Genomic DNA, 24,782 nt, shown 5'->3' with positions numbered 1-24,782 from the left:
TGCTGATATGGTGAGACTGCTTCCAGTAACTGTCTAATTTCTGTCACACCTCAGTGGGATTTAATTAGGATTCTTATTCATTATGCTTCAACAATTCCCTTCCCCTAAGATCAATACCAGCATCTGGGGACGCTGCAAAGTCACGTTTGGTACTTACGTCTCTGGGGCTTGGCTGATTTTGAAAAGGTATTCAATGTGGTCCAAATAGACCACTGGATTTGTCATTAATAAAATTATATATTTAATTAATTATCAGAAATCTGTTGAATTCTTTCACTATTTTAGTGCCGTAATGCTGACTAATGATTTAGCACAATTAGGGAATAAACAATAATTCAGTTGCATTAGTTGTTGAATAAAATAAAAGAATAACTACTGAATGTCTTATGTTGCATGGGTATGTTTTTGGGAATAGTCAAAAGGCACTGTATGGGTCAATATTATCATTTTTTTCATTTTATGCCAAAAATCATCAGGATATTGTTGGAAAAATAATAAATGAATGAATAAGAGAACCCAGTCCAGGAGACTCGAACAAGCTGAAACTTCTTTATTGAGACGTGTCGGTTAGTCTGCAGTGAAACAAGTCTTCAAGAAGTCCACGGGTCTGCACAGGTCTGCAGTCTGCGAGTTTTATCACACGTCTGATATTGAGTTTAAATGAGTCTTGTCTATAAATTGTTTCAGGAGAAGGGGAGTGGCTAGGTGGAGATGGCTAAACAAAGCATGTAAATGAATCCTGGGGTCAGCAAGGTCACCCGAAGAAAAAGCCACAGTTGTTAAGACTCTTCCAATAGCATTTGTATCACTTTGGCTTAGCCCGTGCTCAGGAAGCAAAAGGTTTAATGTCACACCCTAGCTAGAGTTTTGAATTAAATGAGCTATAATAAAAACCAAAGAATATAACTTTTCAGTTATATATAGATTGTTAATTAGGAACTAGATTATATAAATTTATATTCCAACAATATTAAGTAAAGATAATGTTCCACGAAGGCATGTTGTAACTTTCCTTCCATAAATATAATAAAACTTAATTTTTGATCAGTAGTAGGCATTGCTGAGAACTTAATTTTGGCAACTTTAAATTTGAATTTCTTAATTGGGTTTTTTTAACTCTCAGATCACAGATTTTCAAACAGTTGCATCTCTGCCAAAATATTGATCTATCCTAACAAAACCATACATCAGCTGGTAACACTTTAGAATGATGATGCATTAGTTAATGTTAGTTAATGCTATTGCTAATATGAACTAAGTATGAATTATCTTGTACAGCATTAATTATTAATAGTTCAACATTTACTGTGTTATTAAAATCCAGAGTGCTGTTATTATGTTAGATAATGCACTTTAGAGTTAACATGAACTTAAATAGCATAAACTAATGTTAACAACGATGAATTAATACCATAATAAATGTATTACTAATTGTTTGTTCATGTTAGAATACCTTAACTAACATTAACTAATGGACCATTATTTTAAATTATTCCTGAAAAGTGTACTTATTCAGCTTTTATGTGATGTATAAAACTTACAAAAAAAAAAAAAAATTATGACTGCTTTTGTGGTCCACAATGGAAACAAGCCCAGGGCTTTATTGTGTTTTTATCCTCGACAGTTTTTATTTCAAAATGTATGGGATACTTGTATTTTTGCACAGCTTGTCTAAAATCTGTCAAATAAAAATTCTATTCAATTCAGTCCAGGTCATTCATCCTTTTTTTTCGGGCTTAGTCCCTTTATTAATTCGGGGTCGCCATAGCAAAATGAACCGCCAACTTACCCAGCACATGTTTTACGCAGCGGATGCCCTTCCAGCTGCAACCCATCTCTGGGAAACATCCATACACACTCATCCACACTCATACACTATGGACAATTTAGCTTACCGAATTCACCTGTACCGCATGTGTTTGGATTGTGGGGGAAACCGGAGCACCCGGAGGAAACCCACACAAACGCAAGGAGAGCATGCAAACTCCACACAGAAACGCCAACTGACAGCACTACCTACTGTACCACTGCGTGGCCCTCAGTCCAGGTCACAAATGGTAAAACGAATCATCCTACAAATTAGCGAGTTTATAAAACATAATTACACTTTGTAATGTCAGGCAGCTAAAATAGCTTAAAACAAATCACACGGGAAGCCACTCCTTTAAAAACTGTCTACACATCCAGAATACACTGTAATTGCCATTACTGGCTACTGAAGGCTGTATTATTTCATCCAATCTCTTATACTGTGATGATGTCCCTCTCTCTTTCCAGGCAGTGTTAAGGTCATTAGATGATTAACTGTGGCTGACCAAAGATCTTTCCTGTTATCAGAACAATCCATCTGTATTGCATTGCTGCACAGTACTGAGACACAGCCCACACTTGAGTATCCTTCTCTAACGTACAACCTTCTAGCTTCCCGATATCCTTTAATTTTGTTTTCTCTTCCTCTGATGTTGTGCTGCAAGTGGACAGAGATCAGAGTGACATCATACAGGTTATGGTATGGAGTACTGTAGCAGTAAACGATGGGGCGGTGGCAGGGTTGCCAAGTCTGTGTAAACCGGATGATTTGTGAACTGTTTAAATATTTCACAAATTATGTTTACAGAGCAAGGAAATTTTCACAGTATGTCTGATAATATTTTTGGTCACACTTTATTTTGATGGTTTGTTTGTTGAATTAAGTTACATTGCCTCTACATGCCAACTACTTATTATTCGATTATAAGTAGACTATTAGGTTGTGGTTTGGGTTAGTGTAAGTTGACATGTACTTGCAAAGTTTCTTATAGTCAGTTAAATGTCTGTTGAAGAAGCAGTATCTACAGATATTAAGCAGACAGTCTACTAAAACTCAAATGGACCATCAAAATAAAGTGTTGCCATATTTTTTTCTTCTGGAGAAAGTCTTATTTGTTTTAATTCGGCTAGAATAAAAGTAGTTTTTATATTTTAAAAACCAATTTAAGGTCAAAATTATTAGCCCCTTTAAGCTATATATTTTTTTTCGACTGTCTACAGAACAAACCATCATTATACAATAACTTGCCTAATTACCCTAACCTGCCTAGTTAACCTAATTAACCTAGTTAAGTCTTTAAATGTTATGTTAAGCTGTATAAAAGGGTCTTGAAAAATATCTAGTCAAATATTATTTACTGTCATCATGGCAAAGAGATAAAATAAATCGGTTATTAGAAATTAGTTATTAAAACTATTATGTTTAAAAATGTGTTGAAAAAGTCTTCACTCCGTTAAACAGAAATTGGGGGGAAAAATATACAGGGGGGCTAATAATTTAGGGGGGCTAATTCTGACTTCAATTGTATATTAGGTTTGTGAGTGACAGATTTTTTATTTGAGGGGGGTATATGATCACTTGTTTTAGGCTGTTTGAGTGACCCATTGTTGTTATCCAGAACTGGCAACCCTGACTAGTGCATTACATAGCCTATAGGACAGACAAAGTTTATTACATTGGTTGTTTATGCACATGAAAATACAGAGGATTATAAAATAGAATGATGTGTAATCTAAATACTTTTTAAAATATTAATTTTTTCGTATTATATATTTTTGTATTTCTTTATAATAACCATACTTTCATGTAGGGAATAGAAGACAGAATAGAATATAAACTAGAATTAAACTATAACAGAATAGAAGAGAATGTAATAGAATAAAAATCAAATAGCCATAATTTTCCAAATAATTTGTCCAAAGTCAGGGGAATAAATATAAAAGAATAGAATAGAATGGAATGCCAATCCTTTCCCTAATCCACTTATTCACAGTTAGGGGAATAGAATAGAATAGAATAGAATAGAATAGAATAGAATAGAATAGAATAGAATAGAATAGAATAGAATAGAATATTCATCACTTTTCCAAGCTACTTATCCTCAAGTAGGATAATATAATATAATATAATATAATATAATATAATATAATATAATATAATATAATATAATATAATATAATATAATATAATATAAAATAATATAATATAATATAATATAATATAATATAATGTAATATATTAACATATAATATAATATAATATAATATAATATAATATAATATAATATAATATAATATAATATAAAATAATATAATATAATATAATATAATATAATATAATATAATGTAATATATTAACATATAATATAATATAATATAATATAATATAATATAATATAATATAATATAATATAATATAATATAATTTAATATAATGTAATTTAATATAATATATTAACATATAATATAATATAATATAATATAATATAATATAATATAATATAATATAATATAATATAATATAATATAATTTAATATAATGTAATTTAATATAATATATTAACATATAATATAATATAATATAATATAATATAATATAATATAATATAATATAATATAATATAATATAATATAAAATAATATAATATAATATAATATAATATAATATAATATAATATAATATAATGTAATATATTAACATATAATATAATGTAATGTAATATAATATAATATAATATAATATAATATAATATAATATAATATAATATAATATAATATAATATAATATAATATAATATAATATAATATAATGTAATGTAATTTAATATAATATATTAACATATAATATAATGTAAAGTAATATAATATAATATAATATAATGTAATGTAATGTAATATAATATACTGTAATATATAACAATCTGATTGAGAAAATGTTTTAATTTTTTCTTTTGCTGTATACTAGCTCTGACTAAGTTATCGTTCCATCATTTGTGATAGTAAAGTAATACGGCAAACCTTCAGTCTTTTATCAATGTTTTTGTCATCTCCAGTATATGCCGGAATACACCCATCCTCTGTTTTCCACGGACACCTGCAGTGAGGCTCAAAGAGTTAACAACACCCGTCCTTCAATGTGATGGAGAAACGCTGGCCCACCGTGCTCTGCTCCACCTCGTCCAATCACAGCCCTAGAAGATGATGTCATGCGGTAGGAGGGAGCTGCTGCTGATGCTGCTGAGCTCTTGTATCTGAGGAGCAGAGAAGAGGATACCAGGGAAAGAGAAAAAGAGAGAGAGAAAGGGGGGAGATCGGGACAACACCTCATCAAGGAGAAAAGGTAAGTGCGGGCATCACAAAATAAAAAAAAAGGTCACTGCATGTGCTCTGATGTTTTTATTGATTTAACTTGCATTGATAATTAAAACCAAAAAGCATATGTTTGAGATTAAACATACCGCAGCGGACATCTACAGGGAACTCTGTGTTCTTACAACATGCTGTGTCTGCCATCAATAATGTATGTAAAGCATCTTTTATGTGCAATAAAATGTTTGTTGCACATAAAAATATTAAAAGGACATTAATCTATGTGTTTAGATGTGCATCAGTGTATTAAAAGCTGACATAATTCTACTGCACTACAAGATTATGTCATTCAAACGCAAGAACAACGCTGTAAACAACCTTTCACACACACATACGCATTCGCTGCAGCATTTGTGATTGGTTTCAGAAGGATCTTGTAACTTATTATTGCTTAAATAGTCACTTAAGGGTGTATTTAACTTATGATTAGCCTCATATTATGTATATATGCCAAATGAGGTAATGGTTATTTAAAGGACTTACGTTTAATTTGAGAATATGGTGGTAGTATATTAAAAGTATATACCGATATCTACTTCTAGTACAGATAACATGCTGTAAATAAACAGTAAGTGATCACTGATCCAATTGCCATTGAGTCTGTATACAAAAGTAGTGTGTGCTGATCAGGGCAGGGCAATGCTTTTCGCTCAGTGGGGTCTCTCCACAGGGGTCCATGTCAGTTTTTCTTTATGATTATAGGTTGAGACAGACAGACATCAGCAGGTGATTGTCTTTAGCTTTTATTTCTCCCCAAGCTAAACAAAGCATCGGCCGTGCCCTTTCATTATGCTCTTATACCTGCTGTGAGATGGCATCAGGGCGGGCATCGGTTTGGGTGTTTAAAATCGCATGCAGTGTTTTCGTTTTAGGATTGGTGTAATTTTTCATGGATGCATTTGTTTTGTGTACTGATAAGAGGCAGCTTTCAGGGAGGGCAACAATACAGAGATTGTGCGTGACACTCCCTGCTGATCCTCATCTGAATTCATGCTCCTTTCTCTCTCTCCCCAAGTGTCCCGCCACAATACAACAAGCGTCTTTCAGAGTCATCTCAGCCACAATAGATGCATTTCAGATTTTTCTTTAAGAAGAATACTTAATTGCTGTATTAATATACAAAATTGTTTCAAAACATTTACAGATTGATTTAATAATGTGGTCAATTAGCTAAAAGCCCACACTCTTTCCTAATCATCTCTTGCTCTTTTTTTCTCTGAACAGGACAGAGTGAAGGCTTCTAAACTACACACAATCCTGCTTAAACATGACTTTGGCAGGTAAGATATAAAGTCAGCCCTGATACTCAAACTATTTATGTAGTCTTTTCACAGACATTTGTATCTGTTTTTTCTTAAATTTAATTAATCAGGATCAGTTAAATTCAATAATGTCGTAAATAATATTCAATCTCTTGCACATACTGATAATTTTCCATTATAAGACCTTAAAGGTCATGGTTCACCCAAAAATGAAAGTTTACTCACTATTTACTCTCCCTCAAGTGGTCCAAAAACTTTATTCTTTATAAAACTTTATTTTCTTTATTCTGTTAAAAAACAAAAGAAGATATTTTGGAGAAAGCTGAAAACCTGTAACCATTGACGTCCATAGAGGGTGCGAATTCCTGGGGGTTTGGGGCGGGATTGACCCCCTTAATTAATACTTGATCCTCTTGAAGGACATGAAAACAAGATTTATGGGGGGTCAGTTCTTTAATACTGAGAAATAGCTCGCTCTGATCTGTATTTTAAATAATAATGTTAATAATTAAAATAATAGATAATATAAATACACATTTGGCCACCCCTATTATGGTTCACACCATTGTGAATGCATAATTGCGCTAATCACCCTATGCAAGAAAGAAAATTCATTCAACAGTTTGAAACTGCAGATCTAGAGCACCGATAGACTTAGTAAGTGTTCACAAGACTGTTTTCTCATAAAATAGGATGCTGGTCAAATTAGATGCATAGTTTGTAGACCATTTTGAGGGATGTAAACAATAACAATGGTCCAAACCTATTTCCTGTTTTACATTTTTAATTTCTATGGCTTCAGAAAATCCAAAAAGGTCCATAGATTGATAAATAATGTTATGACAGCTGTTTTAACATTAAGATAGGATTGAATTGCTTCTAGATACAGTTAGGAAATAGTTTGACAACAAGCAGGAAATGTTCATGGGCCAATGACATCACCACATTAAAATGGTCTATAGTTTGACCTACAGTAACCTCTGAAATAGCCACTCAGAGGATTTTGTGGGTCAGAATACACTAATTATCCCTCAAAACACTGAAAACTTAAATATGTTTTATTAATAAATTAGATGTAATTTAAATAAATACATAAATGACTGAAGAATTTTTTACACAAACTAACATTATCAAGAAACTTTTTTTGCGGATTACTTTTAAATGCATATTTTTCTCCACCAAGCTGAATATGATTTTTTGATTCCTTTCATATTTATTTATTTATTTAATTTTTTTTTATTAACAAGAACCAGCATGTACAGTTTTCTTATACAACCAAATCACTTTACATTTCTTAACACGAATGGAATGAATAAGAAAAAAAGAAATTAAATAAAAAAAAAAAAAACACACACACACACACACACACACACACAGAGGAGAGGCTACATAATTATCAAATTACATACAAATATATTACACACATTTTTCCAATTTTAATTATTAACAAGAGTTATTAAATGCACTTTTACTACAGGAAATGCATATATACAAACATTTTTATGTAAAACTGTTAAAGGAGAAGCATACATAGACTGTTTTAATTTTCTATTTTAGACTTAGAAATCACTTTTATATACATTTGAATCTCTTTTTCTAGCACCATGAAGAAAGGTTTGCTTTTGGAAAACTTGAATTTATGTATAGGAAATTTACATAATAATTAAATACATTTATAATAAAACCAGCATCTTTTAAAGAGCAATCCTTAACATAATAACCCAAAATCACATATTTATAAGATAAGGAAAATTATTTAAAAATATTATGAGCAATAAAAGCTTCAACATTAATCCAAAAATAAATCCAATTTATTGGCAAGACCAAAACAAATGTGAAATAGTTTCATTAAAGCTTTCACAAAAACAGCATCAATATCAATTAAATTTTTTTGTAGAAATAATTTTGTAGGATAAACTCTATGAAATACTTTAAATTATATTTCTTTAGCGTTATTTGTAATAAATATATATATATATATATATATATATATATATATATATATATATATATATATATATATATATATATATATATATATATATTCATATTTATATCCGATACTCTCTTTACCTGACGTTTCTCTGCACAGCATATCGAGACAAGGTGAAGGAGCTCCCTCTAGTGTCACTTCTGTGCTCCTGCATCAACTCAAACCGTGCAGAAAACCCCACATACAAGGCCGAGGGTAAATAACACATTTCTCTGTGTTCATATTTCATAGACGTATCTCTAACACTACTGTGTAATGAGCATAAATATAATAATAACTATAATATAAATATAAATAATAACTGTGAATTATCCTAATTGAAGATGCGGTGGATCTCAACTGGTGTGTGATCAAAGAGATGGAGGTCATTGAGCTGAACAAGCGGACCTCGGGACAGGCTTTTGAGGTGATCCTGAAACCCCCTTCCTTTGATGTTGCGCCTGAGCTTAACACATCCATGCCCCAGCGTAAAGACCCGTCGCTGGAGGAGATCCAGAAGAAACTGGAAGCAGCCGAGGAGAGACGGAAGGTTGGACATTAAACACGTACAGTATATACACAACCTTCAATGTCTGATTCTGATGCTGAAATCGTACTCTTTTCTCTAGTTCCAGGAGGCCGAGATGTTGAAGCATCTTGCTGAGAAGAGAGAGCACGAGCGAGAGGTCATTCAGAAGGCCTTTGAGGAGAACAACAACTTCATTAAGAATGCTAAAGAAAAGCTGGAGCAGAGGATGGAGGCCAACAAAGAGAACCGCGAGGCTTTGCTTGCTGCCATGCTGGAGAGGCTACAGGAAAAGGTACAAACTGACTGACAGGGTGTAAAGAAATTGTTGTGTACATGTTTGCATTTTACTTATATTTGAAGAGTTCAGATGCAAAATCCTCTAAGTGCCATCTAAAATTTCTTTTAAAATGACGTGTCTGTGTGTAGGTTCAGAAATTTCATTTTTATGGCAAAGATTAGTTTCATCTTATTGTCTTTAAAGTGAAATATCTGATCATAACACAGGAAGTAGACATTTTCAGACAGCACTTAGAGGTTTATGCATATTTTCAGTGTAAATTTCAAAGTAAAACGTTATACTTAATGAGGTATTTTGTTAGAATATATGGAGCTACAGTATTACAATGTGTATTGACAACTTTCAATTGAATTTAGCCTAAAAATTACAATCAATTATGAAAGATAATATGGAAATCACAAAGTCACCATAGCTGCATTTGTTTGATTCAAACTTTAGTAAAAGCTCATCTTTTTTCTATATTTTTATTTCATGTAATATTTATTATGGGTGGTGCAGTAGGCAGCGCTGTTGCCTTACAGCAAGAAGGTTGCTGGTTCGAGTCACGGCTGGGTCAGTTGGTATTTCTGTGTGGAGTTTGCATGTTCTCCCCGCGTTGGCGTGGGTTTCCTCCGGGTGCTCCGGTTTCCCTCACAGTCCAAAGACATGTGCTATAGCTGAATTGGATAAGCTAAATTGTCTGTAGAGTATGTGTGTGAATGAGTGTGTATGGTTATTTCCCAGTGATGGGTTGCAGCTGGAAGGGCATCCGCTGTGTAAAACATGTGCTGGATAAGTTGGTGGTTCATTCCGCTGTGGCGACCCTTGAATAATAAAGAGACTAAGTCGAAAAGAAAATGAATGAACGAATGAATATTTATTATGCTTTTTTTATTTATTAAATCAATTTATTTCTGAAATTATTAATAATTTTATTACAAAACAACATGTATTTTTTTTTACAATTGTTCTACAATAAATATTATTAAAATAAAATATTAACTTTTCCAGTTTTTTTTACATTAACCATTTTAAACTCTCCCTCTCTCTGTTTATATATATATATGTATGTATATATATATATATATATATATATATATATATATATATATATATATATATATATATATATATATATATATATATATATATATATATGTATATATATATATATATATGTATATATATATATATATATATATATATATATATATATATATATATATATATATTTACACACACAGTTGAAGTCAGAATTATTAGCCCCCCTGTTTATTTTTTTTCCCCAATTTCTGTTTAACGGAGAGCAGATTTTTTTTTCCAGCACATTTCTAAACATAATAGTTTTAATAACTCATTTTTAATTACTGATTTATTTTATCTTTGCCATGATGACAGTAAATAATACTTGACTTGATATTTTCAAGACACTTCTATACAGCTTAAAGTGACACTTAAAGGTTAATTAGGTTAACTAAGGCAGGTTAGGGTAATTAGGCAAGTTATTGTACAGCGATAGTTTGATCTGTAGACTATCAAAAAAAATATAGCATAAAGGGGCTAATAATTTTGATCGGAAAATGGTTTTTAAAAAATTAAAAACTGCTTTTATTCTAGCTGAAATAAAACAAATAAGACTTTCTCCAGAAGAAAAAAATATCATCAGACATACTGTCAAAATTTCCGTGCTCTGTTAAACATAATTTGGGAAATAATTAAAAAAGAAAAAAAAATTAAAAGGGGGACTAATAATTCTGACTTCACCTGTATATATATATAGTAAAATATCTTTTTAAAAAGGACAGGTTTATATAATGAGTTTTTATTTCAAATGAAAATAAAAAATTGATAAATAATTTTTAAAAATAGAAAGAAAAAAAGTTGACAAAACTCCCCTAATTTTGGATGATTGCATATTCATTGAGTTCCTGGCCTTTGTGCATCTGAGTCCCTTCCTGGTCTAAATATAAAATGGCTATGAATATTGCATTAGTAGGGGTTGGATTGTTTTTCTACTTTGTTTATGCGGCTGCGTTTAGCTTCCCTCAGGCACCCTAATACATGCATGAACACAGGCTGAGGAAAGTTTCCTTTTCTGCGTCTCTTCAGGACAAACACGCAGAGGAGGTGAGGAAGAACAAAGAGCTGAAGGAGGAGGCCTGTCGGTAGAGGAGCGAGCGCTTCGGCTGATGAAAACCAAGCAAACGGTAGCCAATACATCTCAAAAAAGGGGGACTTATTGGATATTGATTACGACAATTTGCAACACACCAAGCTTTTGTGGGGTTTAACAACATCCGAACTACTTCATATTATTAAAAACAGGACAAATATTGTCCGGATGACAATGCAAGGTGCACTGAGAGGGTTATATGTCGCTTGATGGAGGACAAATGGTTGATTCAGAGAAGATATACGTTTATATGCGTATATATATTATACCAAACTGACCGGAGAGTAGGACAGGAAGTGAAATCATTGAAGAGATGCTTCAGATGAATGCATTAACATAAATCTTAAAATCATCTTTTACTAATGGCAATATCTTTACAGTCTAAATCTTAAAACACGTGCCATCTACTGTGACATTCTCTCATGCTTCTTTAACTATCTTTTTATATTAATATTCAGAGTTTCATGAAACCTGACGCATGCTTACTCAATAATCAGGCAATTAGTACAGTATCACATTCCCCGCTATGAGGATGTGAAAATGATCTATTTAATAATATATGAGAAGATGTTTGTAAATCTGAAAGCTCATATCCCTGTCACAAATGAAAAGTGGAGCACAGTGACACTTTAAGCACAACTCAGAAGCACATTTAGCTTTTTCATGCATAGCATTTGTATTATCAGTAGGAAAACACATAGCAGCATCTCGGAAATGAATGTATCAAGCTGTGAGGAAAAACAATAGATCCTGTTTGGATTTGGGAAGTGGTTTGGATGTGAATGGTGCACTTTGCTTTGGCATGACACTGAGCTTTATTCTGTTTATTTTACTCGTCGGAAACAAAGTTAAAGGAGTTTGATGTTGTACCTGCAGCGTCAAAAAAAAAAACGAGCCGTTGTTTGTGCAATGGTGACAAGTGATGTTAATCGACCAGTGAGAAAATGAAACGTCTATGCTTTCTGTGTTTGTAATTTCCCGATGACTAAATTCTCAAGTTAAACAGTTCAATAAACGCTTCTCTTAACTAAATCTAAAGTCTTTCTTTGCAGTGGGTTTGTTTATGGGTCAAAGATGTGAAAAATACGTGAAATACAACTTTCATTTTGTTTTTTGGTTGTTTTACGTACAAAATAACAAACATCAGACATTTTACCATGATATACACACACACACAACACCCACTCAAATGTCATTCAGAACAATAGTTCACAAATCAATAAAATGAAGCTTTTATTTTGAGTAAAACATGGATACTTTCATAAAAACGGCTGAGCTTTTCTAAATAAGATGCTAAAATGGCTATCTAGTCGACAAAATCATTACCCTGCTTTATGAAACTTGTACTTTAGATTGAATTACAAACTTTCAGTGGGCCACTTCGTAAAATGTTATGTTAATCTCAATTATTCATAACATCTACTGATTAATACCTTATTTGTTTGGCATTTAACTGAAATACATGTGTTTTAATTTGGGTTACAACACAATGAAGACATGATCTTCAGGGCATTACAATAATATCAATAACATGTTGCAATAATGTATATACACAGTGCCTATAGAAAATCACCATAGCCTGTCTATAAATCTATATCTTTACTCACGTTTCACCCTGAAAAAGACCTTTGGGATTAAGTTGTTGAAAGGCACAGGTTAGGGAAGGCTGTAAAACATTTCAAAGGCTAGAAAAGTTATTTGGAATGTAATTCGATTGCAGGCTTATATATAGATATAATTATATCTATATATAATTATATATAGATATAATTATAAAGTAATTATATCTATAGGTGCTGTATATTTTTTATTAATTGATATAATAAATACAAAGTAATGTACAACGCCCTAATTAATGCAAAGCTCATCTAAAGAATACAGAACTATACCTATAAGCAGATTAATAATACACTGTCAAACCCAACAGTCAACTTTATCAAATGAAATGAGTGTAGTTACCTCAAAAATGACAGAAAGTTAATTCTACTCATTTGAAAAGAGTTTTGAATTCAGTGTTGAAGGTAATGAGTTAATTAAATACCTCATTACTTCAACTTAAATGGGGTAAGTTCACTGTACCCATATAGATTGCCTCAAATGGTTTGTAGCAAACAGTTTGAGTTGCCTTATCTTAATGGGTTTTAAAGTACTCAGTTGGTTTGGGTTCTCTTCATTTATTGATAAATAATAACTCTGCTCAAATTGCTTTATTTATTCAATTGGATGAAGTTCACAGTCCTCATTAGGATTAGTTTTTGATCTTAAATGGTTAGTTGCAATCGGTTTCTTCAAATGGTTTGAGTTACCTTAACTTTTTGGGTTTTACAGTGTACAATATAGCAGTATGTGATAAGAAGCACACTGTACGAACTAGTTTTGAGGCAAAACAATTGGTAGAACACATGTACAGCCAACACTAACTATTTTCGTCTCCAGTTTCAGGGCATAAAGTGTTGCGTTTCTGTTCTTCACTCTTCTCAGGACGTTGATCTGGTAGTAAATGGGTTTGGACTCCAGTCCCAGGTCCTCCTCACCGTCTTTTGTTAAACAGCCCCTTTTTTCACATTTTGCCTCTGAGATTATTGATGGGATTCGTGAATCATCTGTGGAAGTTCTGAAAATAAAAAAAATCACAAAACAGCCTTTAATTACATTCAATCACTAGCTACCTTTAAAAGATATTGTAGGTCATAAACAATGTACATTTTTCAAAACGTTTTCACTCATAAATTGCTTGAATTTATTTTAATTTACAATCTAAAAACTGCTGGGTTGTTTTTAACAAACACTGGGTCAAATATGAACAAATACAACCATTAGATTAAAAAGTGTCATTGTATGTCTAAATTTTACTTAAAAATACACCCAAAATTGTGTTTGTCCATTTTTCACTCAACAATGGGTTAAAACAACTTAATCAGTGCATTAATATTACATTACGAATATATTCAAATAGTATTTTTCTTGTATTTTCAATCATTATTATTTACAACTTAAATATAGAAATAAAACTTAAATCCCAGATTTTCATTTTTTTTTAATCACAATAGCTCTCCATTTCACACATGTATTTGAAGATTAAATGAACGAGATTAATATAGGACTCACGTGTATGTCCAAGGCGACAGAGATCTGTCTGGAGACAGAGTGTCAGTCATTTTAATGTTCAGTGTTGAGTTAAGAATGACCCAAGTCTTTTTTTGACTTCTTGATTTACATCCAGCACCAGAACACTTGGGATATCTTTTTCTCTTAGTCTTTTTCTCAGAAGCAGCAGCATCTAACAAAAGCATGAGCACATACAGCAGCAGCACAGCTCTGAAACCCTGACAAGACCAAAACAAAGACTTCATGAGGGTTAAACTCGAAAAACATCCAAAAAACCTCATTTGTTTGAGCCATTAAGATGATACAATCTTAAAGGATTTCCTTAGACAGCTTCTGACAGTGAAATCCCAGCAAATTAAATTGACAAAAGTCATTTTAAGTACACGGAAAGAATAATAAAAATAGAGTATATCAGCTTTATTGTTTCAAATAACTTTTTGTGAAAATAAAATGTCAAATTTGGTCAATCTCTATTCTGTCAGTATCTCATTAAGATATATAAAAGAGCACTGGATCGATTTTAAATTGTCATATATGTTTTAAGTTGGCATAGTTGCTGACAAAAGGATGAAACTTACAAAAGTTGAGCTAACTTGACATTTTAAAGCAACCGGCTGCAAAGAAATTCCGATTTTATTAAGCTTCAATGGTTGAAGTTGTGCCAAATTATTTTTTTTAAGTTGACTGAAAAGGCTGGTTTAAGTCAAGTTTAGTTTACTGAATAATGTTCAACCATCATATTCAACCAATGAATCTTAATAAACTCAAAATGTCTTTGCAGCCAGTTGCTTTAAAATTGTAATTTAACTTTAAATTTTTTACAGTGGTAAACGCTGAAGTGAAGAAATCAAAATTCAAAGATTTCTCAACTGAATTTTTTACATTCATTGAACAAACATTTCCAAACATGCAGTTAAATCATTTGTATGAGTAAATTCTACTCAAAATATGTCCACCTAACTTTTTTGTCCACCTTAACAATTTTAAGCTAAGAGTTAACAATATGTAAGTTGGATTTTTTACAGTGAAGATAGTGGCAAAGTATATATTTTAACATGTCATCATGTTGCATGGTGAAAATATATCATATATCAAATAATATTATAAACAACAAAATAAACAGGAGACATTCAAGTAGAAAAGAATAAAGGTATTGTATGTTTTCTTATGTTAAAATAAATCTTCATAATAAATGATGCAGATCTGCACCTGATGGCTTTTTTCCTGTCATGAGAGTTCAAAAAGGAAAAAAAACATTACATTTAACAAAATCCTAAATAAATCAATAGAAACTTACCCGTGAGAGCCGCATCTCCACCGTCAGTTTGCTGAGCTCTGCGTCTGTTTATATGAGCTGATGAGAAACTCTTCAGCTTCCTGATCTTGATGTAGAAACTGTCACGTAGAGACTGTTGTCTGAGATCACTCAACTGACAATGAAGACCAACCTGCAAATTCGTTCATAATTATTTTCCCTCAAACAATCAATATATAAATAATGGCATTAGGATTCAGTCCATATATATATATATATATATATATATATACACACACACATACTTCAGCTTTTGTGTCTTCCAGGGTAAAAATTTCACCCTTGTGTGTTTAACACTTAACTGCACTCTCCCACATTGACACGTTTCACCCACATACACATCAGCAGACGTCTGATTCACATCTTCATGCACTGAGATGCACTTTATATGGGTCACCTGCTTCTACAGGATATGTTCACAGCTTCTGAAAGACGTTTTACTGATAATATGAGACAGTCACCCACAAATCACATTGATTATCCCCATGCACATTAAAAACTTAGCACCCTAAGCCAAGTCTTTCTAGCTGATCTTGAAGCGTAAGTAGCAAAAGGCTCTTAAAAAAATAAAGGCTCTTTATTGGTATTGATGGTTCCATGAAGAGCTTTAAAGACAGTTCACCCAAAAATTGAATATCAAATACTTATTTACTCTCACTCAAATGGTTCCAAACCTTTCAGAGTTTCTTTTTTCAGTCAAGAAACACAAAAGAAGATTTAAAAAAAATGTTTTACATTACAAAAATATACATAAAGGACAACATAAACATGTAACAATAAGCACTGAAAAGGATTTGTGCCACACAAAAAAATAATTAATTAATTACTTAAATAAAAAAACACTAGTGCAATCTTACATGCAGAAAATACAGGTCTGCAATGTGCTGACTAGAACTAGTAAGCTGGGAGTTGGGGGGTGGTGACACAATCAGAAGGAACAGGGTCAAGCTGAAGATTTTGTACATGTTTGCGAAGGGTTTCCCACAGTTTAATGAAAATAGTGCTAGGTCAGTAAAAAAAAGAGGATACTTTGAAGAATGTTGTTAACCGGTACCCACTGACATCCATGGTAGAAAAAAATACTATGGAATCAGTGGCTACCGGGTTCCAGCATTCGTCAGATTATCACTAATAACTACTCAACTATGAAAGGTTTGAGTGGTGAGTAAGGAAAAATTACTACGCCTTTTACTTATATAGCCATGGAATGTCATAAATCTTAAAAATATGGGGTCCACATTTTAAAATATTTTCTGGGAAAAAGTGTGTGTGTGTGTGTGTGTGTGTACGTGCGTGCGTGCATGCGTGCGTGTGTGTGTGTGTGTGTGTGTGTGTGTGTGAAAAACATTTTATTATTCTAAAGAAAAAAGTATATCGTATGTCAATATATCGTTTCAACATCGATATGGCATCGCAAGAATATGCAATGTTGAGTCTGGATTATAGTTGATCATTTTGCAAGTGTGTTTTGAGCCCTGTGACTGTGTGAGGGTTTTAAAAGCATTCAGGCATAAGAAAATGTACCATTTGTTACTTTGAACAATTAATAACAATTTTTTTATGGAATTGTTTATAAAAACGAAGGCTATATGCAGTATTATTTTACATTTGATAATTCAACTACTGTACACCTGAATACATTTCGACTTTTTGGAAAACAATAAAACACCGTATATTTAATTAGCATATTTTTCTTTATTTTCTTTTATATATATATCTATGCTTGTAGATTGTTTATTATACAAATGTTGTGCTCATTAATGTAAATATTATGTTTATTATACAAGACTGTTCAAATTATATATGCACTCCCTACAGAATCTTACCAATGTATCTAAAATTATAGATTTTTTACAGACATTTATTCAACTCATCTAGTGAAATTGTATTCATTTCGCAATACATATTGCAGAATAGAAAATATCCGACCATCCGACACGCTAATCTAACTGAAAATAGTGCTTAAAATGTCTAAACCTACATTCAGTATTTAAATCTCCTAATTAAATAGAAAAGTGAGGTGAATAACTGTCTTTTAAGAAAAAAGAAGCACCCCTTTCACCAGGCTGGCTACGGTCCTGTAATAAATGTATTGCTCATTGCATCATCACAAAACATCATAATATGTATTGCTTGTTCATGTTAGTAAAAGCATTACTGACATTATACAACCTTATTGTAAAGTGTTAGCATTAATGTTTTAAGAATTACTTCATGTTAGATATTTCATTAGCCAACAATCAGTGAAACCATTGGCAATTCAGAGTTCAGTTTGTCGCAGGTACAAACTTGTAGCACTGCACAATGCTCGTTCTCCCCCTTTATTTCAGTAGGTATTGAGGTCACTGAAGTGCTGACTGAGTTCTTGAAACAGCAAAAAATAAACACGGCCACAAGCAGATGGTAAAGTCATTACAAGAAATGACATCACATGTGATGATTAAAACAACGACGCTGTTACGGTAGCAGAGCAACAGAGGCAAATGCAGAAAGACATGATTTACTATAAATATGCCTCAAAACCATCTTTCTGACGTGCTCTGTGGAAGATTGGGTCTATAAAAGGATAGTTCACCCAAAAATTTAAATTCTGTCATTTATCCACCTTTGCTCTGTTTGAGTTATTTAATTCTGTTGCACACAAAGCAAGCTGAAAACCTGTAACCATTGACGTCCGTAGTAGGAAAAATCAATACTATGGAAGTCAATGGTGTTCAACATTGTAAAGAAACTCATAAAGACCTGGAACAACTTGAGGGAGAGTAAATAAGAGAGGAGAGTGGGAACAGTCGCAACGCTTTTTGCATTTCCTTCAGTTTTTTTGTTGTTGTTTTTTTAACTTTTTTTGTGGAAACCCCCAATTTTAATATGATAAACCCACATCTAACAGACATCCCCCCACATTGCTATAATATCTGTACATGTGATAATTTATTCAGGATTTAAACTCGAGCAGACAAAGTCAAACGTTGCAACTGACCCCGAGTTCGGGGATGGTTGCAACAACAGGGACAGTTGCAATATTCATTCAAATGTAACAAGAAAAAAGATCTAAAACAACATGTTGGATTTTATTTATTTTTTGTAAACAGACTAATTGTAAACAGGTTAAAATGTTAAATTACATGAATTTGCCAAAAAAATACAAAATATTAAAAGAACAAGCAACAACCATGTTTTGGTCAATCATCAGATCTACAAAAAATCTGAACAAGCAATATTTTTACTGACAATCTAGACTGAACATTTACTACACTCTCAGAAAAAATAGTACAATGTTGTATCAAAGGAAACCCTTGTCACTGGGGCAGTATCTTTTTCATGGGACAGAATTGTACATTAAGACAAAGAAACTAATTTGTACCATTGCAGTTTGTGCCTTTAAGGACATGATTTGTACCATGGAAAAACAAAATGTACCTTTGGTTTTTAAAACCTGCAGATACAAAATTGTACCTTCATCAAAGGTACAAATCTGATCCATGAAGGTACCACTACAGTGACAAGACACTGTACTTTAACAGTGTCAAATGTGTTCCTTCAAGAACTATTTAAAGACATTTTTTGATACTGTATTTCAAAAATGTGTCAATTATTTTCAGTAAATATAAAACATCAAATACAGTTTTAAGCCATGATTTTTTAAAATGTTTCTTTTTGTGTAAATGCACCTATATTACAATAAAGAATTAAAAGTTCTTTAGCAAATCAAAAGATCTATTTTTTGCTAAACATTACAAAACACTTTTCACAAAAATGTTACAGCAGTACATTCTCCCGTGTACAATATAAAACATTTTTTCTCCAATTGTCTCAATACCTTTGTAATCATTTAAAAGTACATTTAATTTACTTAATTGTAAAATAGAAATAGAAGTATGCAAAATTATTGTAACGACATGTGCACAATGTTTGATTAGTTTTACAATACTAAAATGTCTGCATGAACACTTTGCATATGCAGGACTTTTGCCAGCTCACGTGTGTGGTGGAAAGCAAATGCCAAAAGGAGCAGATATCAATAATGAAACTGTTTTTCAAAAGAAGCTTACCAAATGTTTATTAAAATGCCTTAAATGTTTAGTTTACAATACCTATAGTTTTGTTTTACTCAATTCAATTCAATTCACCTTTATTTGTATAGCGCTTTTACAATGTAGATTGTGTCAAAGCAGGTTCACATAAAAGGTCACAGTAAATTGGAAGTGTAGTTCAGTTTGTAGTGTATAAGTTCAGTTCAGTTTAGCTCAGTTCAGTGTGGTTTAATAATCACTACTGAGAGTCCAAACACTGAAGAGCAAATCCAACGTTGCGTAGCTCTACCGATCCCAAACCATGCAAGCTAGAGGCGACAGCGGCGAGAGGGAAAAAAACTTCACCAGTTGGCGAAAGTCAATGAAAAAAAACCTCAAGAAAGACCAGGCTCAGTTGGGCACGACCATTTTAATTTCTCCGCTGGCCAAATGTCTTGTGCAGAGCTGCAGTCTCAGTGGCGGAGGCTGGAAGCTGGCCTCAGCGAAGACTCGTCTGTTCCTGGAGCGTCACAGGAATCAGTCTCATGTTCTCCACTCCTCCATGACCACCACAGCAGCTGCTCAGGATACGGCCTGGTCCAGGATATGGAAACCTTGAGATCATCTCGCCGTTGGTCTTTAAGTGAATCAGTGACTCTGCATAGTATAAGGGCCTCGGGAAGAGTATCCCCAGATGGAAATGGAGAATAAAGAGAATAAATAGCGTAGCTGCTGTTCATAGTATACATAAACAAGATGCAGAAACCTGTGAGCACATTCATGTATCATACTGCTAAGTGATGCTCTGAGTGTATGCTTTACTGAACAGATAGGTCTTTAATCTAATTTTGAATTGGGAGTGTGTCTTAGCCTCGGACATTATCAGGAAGGCTATTCCAGATTTTAGGAGCTATAAATGAGAAGGCTCAACTTCCTTTACTCGACTTTGCTATTCTAGGTACTACCAGAAGCCCTAAGTTTTGAGATCTTAAAGAGCGAGTTGGATTGTAGCGAGACAGAAGGTTGGTTAGATAAACAGGAGCTAGATTATTTAAAGCTTTATATGTAAGAAGCAATATTTTAAATTCAATACGAAACTTAACAGGCAGCCAGTGTAAGGAGGATAAAATTGGGGAGATATGATCATATTTTCTAGACCTTGTAAGAACTCTGGCAGCTGCATTTTGTACTAGCTGAAGTTTGTTAATAGAGGATGCTGGACAGCCAGCAAACAGTGCATTACAGTAGTTCAGCCTAGAAGTCATAAAAGCATGGACTAGCTTTTCTGCATCTGAGATGGATAGCATACACTGAAAAAAATTATTCAAAGATGATTCCTTGGATTTACTCAATTTAAACTAACAATTTAAGTTGAACATTGCTCAATTTAATTTGCTTGTTTAAATTCAACACAAATAAATAGTTTGCAACAGTTTTGCATGCAACACTTTTAACTTAGCGATATTTCTCAGATGAAAGAAAGCAGGTTTTGTGACGTGGGATATATGATTTTCAAAAGTGAAGTTGCTGTCTAATATGACACCCAGATCTTTTATAGTAGAGCTAACGCTAACTTTGTATCCCTCTAATTGTAGGTCGAGTTGTGAGATCTGCTGTGTACAGGATTTAGGCCCAATAAGTAATAATTCTGTTTTGTCTGAGTTTAAGAGAAGAAAATTGTTTGTCATCCAGTCTTTAACATCTTTAATACACTCAGTTAGCTTAGACAGTTCAGACGTCTCATCAGGTTTAGTTGAAATATATAATTGAGTATCATCTGCACAGCAGTGAATGCTGATCCCATGTCAAAGCTGATCCATTTTACCAGTTGTTTTGTTTTCTAGACTTAATAATTAATGTTTGAGTTTCTTTAAACATCTGTTTTTAAATGATGATTTATGTTTTATTCATAAATCACTTTGTCTTTCCAGTAAAATTTAATTTCATAGATGTTGCAATAAAGCAGTTGTCCAACACTTAAGTACCTTTTTATAAGAACAATTGTGTACCTTTATTTTAATTGTACCATAAAAAGTACAGACAGTATCACAAGAGGTCTTTTCTGCTTTTTCTTCCTTAAGAAACTTTATTTGTACCACAGTATACATTTTTTTCAGAGAGTGTAAACTACTTTTTTGAACTTGAATGAAATCATTAATAAAAGAATTCTTTTTTTTATTATTTAAATTTCATTGAAACTGTAATAAAATACTAATTGTACATTGTTAATATGACAAGCATTAAAATCAATTGTGTAATTGTAACAGCATGTTGCAACTGTTTCAACTCTGTCAACCCTGATTAAACTTTCTATGCTAGGGAGATACAATAGCTTTAACACTTCATTGCTATTCCTATTTGAAACCAGGTATTGCAAACAGTGATTTAAATAATATGAATGAATAATGTTTAACTAAAACAGATTAGACAGTATGACACTTTTCTGAACATTAAAAAAAAATCTTTTTTTTTTTTTTTTACCTATAAATGAGTTTCATACTGAAGGAATGGTCACATGGCTGATTTCTCCCAGATTGAAGGAGGGTCTAACTGAGAATATGTAGTATGCATATTATCACTCTAGCTCATTCCTGATACTCTTGTTTCAACTGTCCCATGTTGCAACCACCTCCACTTTATTTCTAAATTTACATTTTTGGTGAGCTATCTAGGCTATCTCTATAAATACTTGACACAGAATTTCGTGGAAAATAAGAATGAATATTTTCCATCTGTTTCACATCAATGATTATAAAAGCTCCTCCATCTCCCACACAAAACATTAAAGTTTCGATCACCGGTTTTGAAGACGCTGAAGAGCAGCAAGATAAGTTGAAAGCTTTATTCAAGCGAGTAGTTGCACTTTTGCATTTAAATGGATATATTTGCTCTACATCTGCGAGGTGGTGACAGTCATATGAGTAGAGACAGACTCCGGCCACATCACACAATGAAAGAAAACAGTAGCTCAGATGACTGCCAATGCACAACAGCCTTGAGGTTATGCGGCTTTCTGGTGTTAGGTAAATGTGCAGAGATTTATCAGACGCTAGATAAGGATCATTAGTCATCTTGTATGTTATAGTCATATATGAAGTTGTTTCAGTTAGATAAAAATAAATCCATAAAAAATGTGTTAGCCTACTTGAAAATAAATACCCTAACTTGAATTCTTGTTGCCTTTTCGTTTTGCTTACAATTAAATTAATAATAAATGAATATGGCAAAAATTATAAAATGCTGCATTGAAATTTTAACTATGTGGTTTTTTAATGGTATTAAAATGTTCAGTAATAATTTACAGTAAGGTTGTAATAGGTCAGTGGTAGGGAACATGTGGCTCTTTGACCAAAAATATGTGGCTCTACAGCTGTCTCCCTTAAATAATTATTTAGTTTAAAAAATTACATCATTAGAAATCAGTTTCCTATTGAAAATACAATTACAATTCCCTTTTCATTGTATTTTTACAGAAAAATGAATAAAAACTTAGCTTACAATAAAAGGACCTTTCAAGCAATGCATGCGTGTAGTGCTGTGAATAAACTTTAATCGTGACACCAATAAAGGGCAAACTTTATCATAGAAATAGAAGTCATTTGCCCTTTATTTTCTCAATAATAGTAAAATATATTTTTTGTTCTTTAAAACTAGCCAAAATTAATATATGTTCTTTAAAACTAGCCAAAATTAATATATTAATATATGTTCTTTAAAACTAGCCAAAATTAATATAACAATATATGTTCTTTAAAACTAGCCAAAATTAATATATGTTCTTTAAAACTAGCCAAAATTAATATATTAATATATGTTCTTTAAAACTAGCCAAAATTAATATAATAATATATGTTCTTTAAAACTAGCCAAAATTAATATACTAATATATGTTCTTTAAAACTAGCCAAAATTAATATATGTTTTTTAAAACTAGCCAAAATTAATATATGTTCTTTAAAACTAGCCAAAATTAATATAATAATATATGTTCTTTAAAACTAGCCAAAATTAATATAATAATATATGTTCTTTAAAACTAGCCAAAATTAATATACTAATATATGTTCTTTAAAACTAGCCAAAATTAATATAACGATATATGTTCTTTAAAACTAGCCAAAATTAATATACTAATATATGTTCTTTAAAACTAGCCAAAATTAATATATGTTCTTTAAAACTAGCCAAAATTAATATAATAATATATGTTCTTTAAAACTAGCCAAAATTAATATAACAATATATGTTCTTTAAAACTAGCCAAAATTATTGCTGCATACTTTATTTTCTATTATATGAAGTAACTGTGTAATGTTTATAATGGTAAAATGTTTGTTTATTTTAAATTGTTGCTTTTCAGTAAAAAAAGTTTATTTACCAGAATGTAAATAAATTGTCCTTTCTTCATTCGTGGGCTTGCTCAACATGTAATGCTTCATATTTGTTTATTTTTGAGTTGTGCATGAACATAAATAAAGGTTTTGTTTAAACCTGTATTATATATAGTAGTATACATTGGGGTGTATATATACGCCTCTTTAAAAAAATGCCTTTGCCAAAAATATCAGAAATGGCTCTTTTTGAGTCTTGATGCATTTAACATTATTATAAAATGAACAATACATTTATTACAGTATTTATTCATGTTAGTTAACGTTAATGAAAATAGTTGTTCATTGTTACTTTCATGTTAACTTACGGTGCAATAACTAATATTGGCATGAACTTGAATGTTAAAAAAGCGTTAGTAAATGTTAGTAATTGTAAAACTATGATTAAACTATGATTAAGAAATGCTATGCAGGTATTGTTCATATTTAGTTTACGTTAACAATGAAATCTTATTGTAAAGTGTGACCAAATATTTAAAAAATCAAGCCTATTACGTTACTTGAAATGATATAAACATCCAAATGTTACCAGTGTAGCGTTCATGTTTTCATATAGTTTGGCTT

The 24,782-nt window shown here is 31.8% G+C and overlaps 3 protein-coding genes across 3 annotated transcripts in view; 1 reads left to right on the top strand and 2 right to left on the bottom strand.

Annotated features, from left to right (window-relative positions):
• Nucleotides 1–6,008, bottom strand: part of LOC130247378 (uncharacterized) — a 51,564-nt gene extending 45,556 nt beyond the window's left edge. The window contains exons 1-2 of the mRNA XM_056480605.1: nt 5,980–6,008; nt 4,934–5,060 (exon numbers count right to left, since the gene is read on the bottom strand). Coding sequence (XP_056336580.1) covers nt 4,934–5,060; nt 5,980–6,008 — 156 coding nt within the window. The remainder of the gene's footprint in view (nt 1–4,933; nt 5,061–5,979) is intronic.
• Nucleotides 5,082–12,429, top strand: stmn4 (stathmin-like 4). The gene is made up of 6 exons (XM_056445448.1): nt 5,082–5,148; nt 6,401–6,458; nt 8,533–8,628; nt 8,757–8,962; nt 9,042–9,233; nt 11,328–12,429. Exons 2-6 carry the CDS (start codon nt 6,446–6,448, stop codon nt 11,385–11,387), a joined length of 567 nt encoding a protein of 188 aa, XP_056301423.1. The 5' UTR covers nt 5,082–5,148; nt 6,401–6,445; the 3' UTR covers nt 11,388–12,429.
• A 1,174-nt stretch (nt 12,430–13,603) lies between these two features.
• Nucleotides 13,604–14,783, bottom strand: il17a/f3 (interleukin 17a/f3). The gene is made up of 2 exons (XM_056445390.1): nt 14,500–14,783; nt 13,604–14,005 (listed from the first exon to the last, which is right to left on the bottom strand). Exons 1-2 carry the CDS (start codon nt 14,778–14,780, stop codon nt 13,762–13,764), a joined length of 525 nt encoding a protein of 174 aa, XP_056301365.1. The 5' UTR covers nt 14,781–14,783; the 3' UTR covers nt 13,604–13,761.
• Between the last annotated feature and the right edge of the window lie 9,999 nt (nt 14,784–24,782).

The sequence above is a fragment of the Danio aesculapii genome, chromosome 20 (assembly GCF_903798145.1).
Source record: "Danio aesculapii chromosome 20, fDanAes4.1, whole genome shotgun sequence".
Classification (NCBI taxonomy): Eukaryota; Metazoa; Chordata; class Actinopteri; order Cypriniformes; family Danionidae; genus Danio; species Danio aesculapii.
This window is presented reverse-complemented; position numbering and strand designations above follow the sequence as displayed.